The sequence below is a fragment of the Scardinius erythrophthalmus genome (assembly GCF_964197995.2).
Source record: "Scardinius erythrophthalmus genome assembly, chromosome: 9".
Taxonomy (NCBI): domain Eukaryota; kingdom Metazoa; phylum Chordata; class Actinopteri; order Cypriniformes; family Leuciscidae; genus Scardinius; species Scardinius erythrophthalmus.
Window position 1 is genome coordinate 28928765 of NC_138229.1, and position 8368 is coordinate 28937132.

The 8368-nt window shown below is 36.1% G+C and overlaps 1 protein-coding gene across 1 annotated transcript; it reads right to left on the reverse strand.

Annotated features, from left to right (window-relative positions):
• Positions 1 to 365: 365 nt before the first annotated feature.
• On the reverse strand, positions 366 to 7184 carry LOC308696025 (angiopoietin-related protein 3-like). The gene is made up of 7 exons (XM_081374363.1): positions 6614 to 7184; positions 5207 to 5317; positions 3914 to 4016; positions 3717 to 3830; positions 3485 to 3580; positions 1516 to 1779; positions 366 to 901 (listed from the first exon to the last, which is right to left on the reverse strand). Exons 1-7 carry the CDS (start codon positions 7100 to 7102, stop codon positions 738 to 740), a joined length of 1341 nt encoding a protein of 446 aa, XP_081230489.1. The 5' UTR covers positions 7103 to 7184; the 3' UTR covers positions 366 to 737.
• Positions 7185 to 8368: the final 1184 nt, after the last annotated feature.

Genomic DNA, 8368 nt, shown 5'->3' on the forward strand with positions numbered 1-8368 from the left:
CCCCTGCTTCCAACATATGAAATTCAAGAAATTACTTGCTGCCTATTAAATCCTTATAATATAATAAAACCATATAATCAATGCTACTCTCTTCATCTGTCAGTGGTTTAATGTTGTGGCTGATCAGTGTATGTATTATTTTAACAAACTTTAATTAAAAAATGACTGCAATTATTGATAATGCTCAGAAGAGGGCAATGCTGCATCTGCTACGAAAGTCCTTGTACTCCACCCCCTCTCTCTCTCTCTCTTTTTTCTCTCTCTCTCCCTTCACCCACCCCCTCCCCCTCACAGATTTACTTGCTGTCATTTATCATTTATTTTACATAAGATGTAAAAAAAAAACAGCAAATATAATTGAATTTAATGTTAATAAAATTATAAATATAAGAGAATATTTATTGGAAGTAGTTCAAAAACAGCAAATGACAGTCAATGTGACATTTGAACACATGGATAAAATTGGCTCTCAGAAGGTGAAATGAGAGGTTTCCTGGTTGGACTCATTGCAATGTAATTAAGATGACTGGTGGAGAGACTGAATCATATGTCCAGCGGCTTAATCATAGTGTAAATGTCCCATTTTTACTGCATCACACTTGATTTGTTTATACTCAACAAACTTTGTCATGTCCATTAAAAGGTTATTTTGTAAAAAACAGTATTCATTTGTTCAACATGAATGTGTATTGGTGCTCTGATAATCCCATACTGTGTTTCTGCACATACTGTTGATATTAAGGGGTTTGTGGCTTTGTGAGATGACTAATGGAGATTTTTGAGGCCTTGAAGATGGTGGTTCCCCTGCCAGGTTTCCAGTGGGTTCCCTTTTTAGGAGGTCTGCTCTGAATACACTTGCCATTCAGGTTAATGTCGCCGCAAATGCTAAACCACCACCCACCTAAAGGAAATAGCAGCAGTCGTGTACAGAATGACACATTTAATTTGCAATTTCCATGCACACAAAAGCATATTATGCACAAAGAAACACACAGGGTTTTTCTCAAAATAGGCTCTTTAGGCACAGGCACAGGCAAAGCAATACTTTATATATTAATTTTGCACAGCATCACTCAATGAAAAAGGCATGAAAGCCCAGCTAACAGGGAACATTCTCAGGAACGTTTTCTCAAAGTTATAAACAAACGTTCTTCCGGTAACGCTAATGGAACAATCGTTCAAAGTTATTTGGTCTTTAATAATATTCTTAACTTAAAAAGAAAACATTATTTATACTGTACTGTGCATCGTTCATGGAACATGGAACGTTTTAGCTAATTGTTCATCAAACATTTCTTAAATTGTTAGCTACTGCTTGAACGTTCCAATAGTTTGCAAAATTATAAAACAGAATGTTCCCTTAACATTTGTACAACCATGAAAAACATTTTTAAAACATTTTAAAAACTGGACATTTTGAACTTTTTTGAACGTTTTCATAACTTAATGGGAACGTTAGCAAGATGTTCTTGGAACATATTTATGTTAGCTGCAAATGCTGTGCATGTACTGTACCTGTGTAGTCACAGTTTGGATCCTGGTTTCCATCGTTGTGGTCTTTAGTGGAGAACCTGAAGCCAGTGTGTTCGTCCACAGCAGAGCTGGACTCAGCCGACTGCAGCTTCAGATGGATGGTGTAGTTGGAGGCAGCGTCCTCCAGGATATACTGATAAACTATGAAATGCTTCTCCTTCCTCCAGTCCTCTATCTGGACGTGCAGGAGGGAATGTCCCTGACGGGCAACAGCATAGATCTTCTTCAGTCCCAGCCAGAACTCACCTATCAAACACAGATATCTGAGACATCTAGCTCTGTATAGTGTTAGAAATTGAAATATTACATTGGAATATTATGGCATTCCAATATCATAATATATACAGTATGGTGTGATCTAATTACTATAGCCATTATTTCACAATTTAACATATTGACATCACTCGTTTTAATAATGCTATAGTTTAGATATATAAAATTATTAAAAATAAAAGTATTATTATTAAACGTATATCAGCCAAGTTGCATGCAACCATATTCATTATTTAAATTTTGCTCTTGTAATGAAAATTATGCTTTCACGATATGTGTAGTTTTGTTTCCCTGAAATGTATTATGTATTATTCTGAGAAAATGCTGAATATGTCTTTGCCACTCACTTTCTTTTCAATGTTATGATCTTTCTGACATCATTTCTGTTGGTCATTTTAATCATGTTTCAAATAGAAATAAGCATCTGAAACACTGAAATTTAGTATAGGATTTACACTGAAACCATTTAAATGTGACATTTTGAAGTATAGTGGAGCGGCTAAGTGCTTATGTTTGGCAGAATCGTTCAGTTTATGATACAAGTGTGAAAATTGGCATGAGCAGTCTCCATGGGTCACTTGACAAGAAAATTGTCCGAGCCACTTGAAATTTCAAGATGGCAGCCATTTTTCAAGATGGCCGACACCTTAGTGGAGCAGTTAAGTGATATAGTGGCTTATTTGGTGATACAAGCATGAAAATTGGCATGAGCAGTCTCTGCCATCTTGAAATTTCAAGTAGCTGTAGGTGGCTTATTGTCAAGTGACCATCAGAGACTGCTCATGCCAATTTTCACGCTTGTATCACCAAATAAACCACTATATCACTTAACTGCTCCACTAAGGTGTCGGCCATCTTGAAAAATGAAAAATCTTGAAATTTCAAGTGGCTCGGACAATTTTCTTGTCAAGTGACCCATGGAGACTGCTCATGCCAATTTTCACACTTGTATCATAAACTGAACGATTATATCACTTAGCCGCTCCACTATTAGAAAGACTGAAATAGTATTTATTTTAAATTTTTTTTTTAGTGTATACAGTTAGAGTTACATTGGTTGGTAAAGCTCAATATTTTTGTATTTTTGTATAAGTAACTACCAGAAATGTTCAAATCTATTCAAATGAAATAAAGTATATGAATTTGAAACACACACTATAAAAAAGTTGCTGCCTTTTATTTTTAAGTACAATCAACTTGGTTGTGTAAGTCATTTCAACTTAAAGTACATTAAACTGACGTTGTAAATTTGTTGATTCTTGTATAACTTAAAAAAAGTTGAAAATTGCTTAACTTATTTTGATGAGTTAAAGCAATGTTAAAATATATGTTGTCATCACTTATTGATCATATATTTTGTTTAGCCTGCACTACGACACAAGGCTGTAACCACATGCATGACACTATATTTCTTCAGTAAGTATTCTGAAAGATATCATGCCTGGATTTCTCATGAGAACAGATTAGGACAAGGAAGGCAACATCATAAAAGTGGAATGCTGGTCAAATTGCACAAACTGTGGAATTATGTTGTAAAAAATTATACTAAAAGTAGAATGTTAAGATGTCAGACTTTCTCAACACCAAACACACAGCACTCCATTGTGCTCCGCACTATAATCACAGACTGAACACATTTACTCAAGTTTATGAGCACAACATCCTTGATATAACTCACTGCTGAAGTCTCCAAATCCATCTTCATACTTCTCCCAGGACTGGTCAAAGTCCACAGAGCCGTCATGTCTGCGCTGGATGACGGTGAACACTCCCTCTGTAGATGACAGACCAGTATGCCACAGTCATCTCAAAGTTTAATGAGTCTTTTGTTGTTGTTGTTGTTGAAGGGAAACACCTCTGGATGTTTTAAGAATTCAGAGATGTGAGAAAGAAATATGCTTTATTCTTACCCTCGGTGAATTCACAATTCACAAGAAAGGTTTTCGACTCGTGTGGTTTGATAGCATACAGGCCGCTGAATTTCTGTCCTCGGTTGAAGACCTCGCCGCAGTCTTTTGGAAGATCTACAACACAACGTGACATGCTGGTGTGTAACTGAACAGATGCAGTAACATGTTTCAAAGCCGTTCATTCCTGCCTCCCCTACCGCTTGAGAAGCTCCCGTCGGATGTGAAGTACGGAAGGTATCCTGCGAGGCTGTTGGTTTGGCGGTTCCTTTGCGAGTTTTCAGCAGTTTCCTGGATGCTGATCTAGATAGCAGTTTTGAAAACACAGTTTTACACAAAAAAACTTCACAGTCTATTCACACCAAGGACAGTAGCTACAATAACTATGACGTTTTAATAATCATTCTAATTCTACTCACTTAAAAATGTTAGGTTAAAAATAACCCAATGAATAACCCAACTGTGGGTTGGTATAGCACCTTCCCAACTGTGGGTTATTTTAACCCAATGCATTGGGTTAAACTCCAGCTATTTAACCCAACAGTCGGGTTATTTCTAGAAATTACCCAACAATTTTAAAAATGACCCAATATTTTTGGAAAATAACCCAACAAATTGACCCAATATGTGTAACCCAACGGTTGGGTTACACAAATAACCCAACGTTTTTTACTGTGTATGAGAATAGCAGGCAACAGTGCGAGGAACAATATTGTTGGAATCACTTTCAGAACGATTTTTTCCATCTGATGAACAATAAAAACATTAACAGCCAATTATGCTTTTTAAGAGCTAGAGCATTTAAAGTCATCATGAAATCAAAATGGACAATTCTTCTTTTTTATGGGATATTGCAGTATTTATTATGAATGATTTATTCGTGCACATTTAGTTTTTATTTATTTATGTGGCCACATGATCTTTAATCAAAATAACTCCCCCTCCCTCTTGCTCATCTCTTCTCTTCACTGATGAGTGTTTACTGGCGTGAGGGCGGGCCAACCTGTCAATCACGACATCATAGCAATAGCAAACCACAACCATCCAATCAATTCCCGATCAAGCCCCACCCAACATTTAGCATCTTTTTCAAGAAGCTGTTTCACTCAGATATAGCCTACATAATTTTAGCGAAAGAAAGACTATCACAAACTTCCAAGTCATGCCAAATTTAAGATTATACAGAACTGCAACAATGTTATTGTGTATTGGTGTGGATGCTAATATAGTTATCGCTCTTGGTGTGAATGGGCCTTAAGGGGGTTTCCAAATCCCATATCTGGCTCAGGTCCTGCTTTCATTATAGCTCTATGGGGTATTTATGCTCATTTTATTGTCTCCTGGATGAATAGTCCCATCACTTAACAAAGTAATAGCATACTTCATCAACAAGCCGCATGATTTAAAATATCATTAATTTTTTTATTGCAAACTGTGGAGGATGGGTTACATGCTGAACATATCCACAGTTATAGTTATCTTAAAATGGTTACTTTATTTTCCAGGCCCTTGATCTTGGTCCTTTGGTTGTTGAGCTGCTCACTTTGTTCATTCACAGCCTTCAGCAGATCAGTGATGCTCTTTTCCTGGGTCTGGATTATCTCCTAATAGACAACAGCAACATCTTAGCATCTTTTCACCCTCCTGGCCACGGTATAAACACTTCACAATTCACATCTGTTGTGAATGAGATGTTTTCTCTGCGTTATTTTTATACATCATTTATCAAACATAAATGTGAACCTGGCAGGGTTATGCACCATTCATAACTGATATTATGAACTAATATTTAATTCCTGAATTTAAACTGAGGTAGCAAACAGGATATTTCAAATCAAATTTGGAATGAATTAATGCATGAATGATAAAATGTATAGTGCAATGTACTCTAAAAAAAAAGTACTATGTTAATATGAAGGTTGTATCATTGTATTATGTTGTGTTAGAAAACACATTGTAATTTTATGTCGTGTATTTAATTTAATGGATTTTTTTTCTGGCTGAAAATTACCAGTACCTTTTCCATTCTACATTAATATAATGATATGCATCATTTATATACATTTCACTATGTAAATCATTTTTGGATCATGGGAGGAAAACACATTTCCCATTATGCACTATTTATGTCACATTGTCAGTCTGTTTTGATATCTGTCTTTGTCTGTGTTCTGTCAATTAGTTCAATTCTGTGTGATTTTTTTTATGTTGAATATTTGTTTTTATTTTATTTTGTATTCTTATTCTTATTATACATTAAATTGCCTTTCCTTTCGAGAAACTCTGTTAATTTGACTGTTTACCTTAGTTTAGAGAAATATTTAGGTGATACTTGATTTTACAGTGTCTTTGCTACACGTTACTGTAGCAAAATCATAATAACATGCAACTAACTCTAAACTAAACCCTACGTAAGTACATGTAGTTAATTCAAATTACTCTGTACTTAAATGTATAATTACACTGTAACAAGGACACCTTCAAATAAAGTGTTATCAATATTGATATTCAGTTGTGAAAACATTTCTTTGATATTACATATCAGGGTATAAATAGACATATTTTGTTGAATACAATGTTGTGAATATAAATGTTTTGCCCAAAACTTGGAGTAATGAAATTATTATTTTTTTGTATCGCAATTGAGTGATTTCCTTTTTCTTTTCAAGTCTTTTCAAATTCCACTTCAACACATGGAAAACACGTGACCGATTCAATTCAAATTCACAATTATGTATTAAAAACAAAGAGCGGGGTCTACCATTGTGAATCCTGGAACCTGAATAAATGTCAGAAAACTCTTTACACGCACCAAACGAAAACAAGAAAGATGATTAAGATGTTAGGTGTGACAGTAAATCATCTAGCATGTTTGCATTTGAGCCAATTCATAATCATACCTTGAGCGTGGAGATTTCTGCAACCTGCTCAGTTGAGAGCAAACTCTGGGACAGACCACTTAACTTCTCCTCCAAGCCTCCCACCTGACTCCTCAGATGATTCCTCTCTTTTATGATATCTTCCACTTTGGAGTTGATCTTCAGCGACAGACTCTTTATTTCCTCATTATTTGCTTTTAGGAACACAGTGGTCTTCTTCAGTTCTTCCTCCTCCTCCTTGATTTCACTGGCCAGCGCAGAAAGTTGGTAGAAGGATTTGTCAAAGATGTTGAGCTTTTGGAAAATATCATTGATCTGATTCTTGGTATTCTGCACAAAGTCCTTCAGGCTATGGCCCAGCTGTAGTAGGCCGTTCGCCAAAAGCCGAACTTCGTCCAGAGCCGCAAAGTGTGACCGAGTTTCTGTCTGATGTTCAGGCAAGGTGAGCTCTGTAGGAAAGGAATGAGACAGAGACGACACCAGAAGGAGCGACAGTAAAAGCAGTTTCATGGTTGTTTCTTTTAAGCTAAGACTGATCAATCGAGTAAGGCGGGTAACGGTTTTGAACTTCTTTTATATGCCTCCTCCTGTCGGGCTGTTGATCATTAAACAGCATGGTGGTGACCCCATATAGACCTTTATAAATCCCAACGCTGTCCCAATAGGTAAATAAAGGGTTGAAATGCACAAATACCACAACATTTCAGCTATATTCACATCATGTATCAACATCATCTGTCAAAAGAGAATTTGGATTGGAGCATGATAAAGGTTCAAAGACAAATGATAAATAAAATGTAAAAAATCTTTTGAAAATCTTATGCCAACACTTATGCCAAATTCATTATTGTTATTAGGGGCCAAGCACTAAAGGTGCGTAGGTACCTATTGGATCCATTAGTGTTATTCAAAGTATTATTCCATTTTCTTCTTCCACTCCTGAAGTCTGTGCCAGCCCATAGAACCGCTTGTGGGAAAGTTGATGAATTTGGTACACAGATAGAGGACAGTCACTCTAAAATGCCCAGACGGCAACATCCGGATCCGGGCCACACCTGGTACACATGGATTCCACACGGCCAAGATGTGGGCCTGATCTGGGCTGACACTATGTTGCTGTCTGGGTGTCACCAGAGCAATTTGGAGTCTCTAACTTAAACCTTCTAGCGCCACCAATTGTCCAAATTTTAACTCATGTTTATGCTAATAACTTTTGAATCGTAAGGGCTAGAAACAAAATTTAATGTCATTTTCCGTTAGGAAAATTTTTCCGCCATTTTGAATTTTCCAAAGAACTTACTTTTTCGAACTCCTCCTAAGTAGACTAGGTCAATTTTCAGATAATGTGACACCCTTGGGCATTTTTTAGTAAAAGTTGGCAAACAGACTTTTCTAAGGGTATTTTTTCTGCTGAATCCATTTTTGCTGTTTGCCAAGCTGTATCTCTTATGTGAAACTCAGTAGAGCGGAAACTTCAAGATGACCTCTAAAATGTCAGGAAATTCTATATTTATAAACTTTACATCATGCACGACATCAATTAACGAGAAAGTTTATTTAGGTGGGAATTAAGATACTTGTATGTGACAATGATAATTGCATTATTTCTCATTGTAGTCATGAAAATATCTGTTTTTCTCCTTATTTCAAATGGACAAACAGAATATCTAAAATGCGAGAGTCATTTGTTTGGAGTCACATGCATACTATTGTCTTTGGATCAAAGTGTGTGAATTGAGTTCAGAGTTATCCAAGAGGTTTTTTATTCTACTTTCT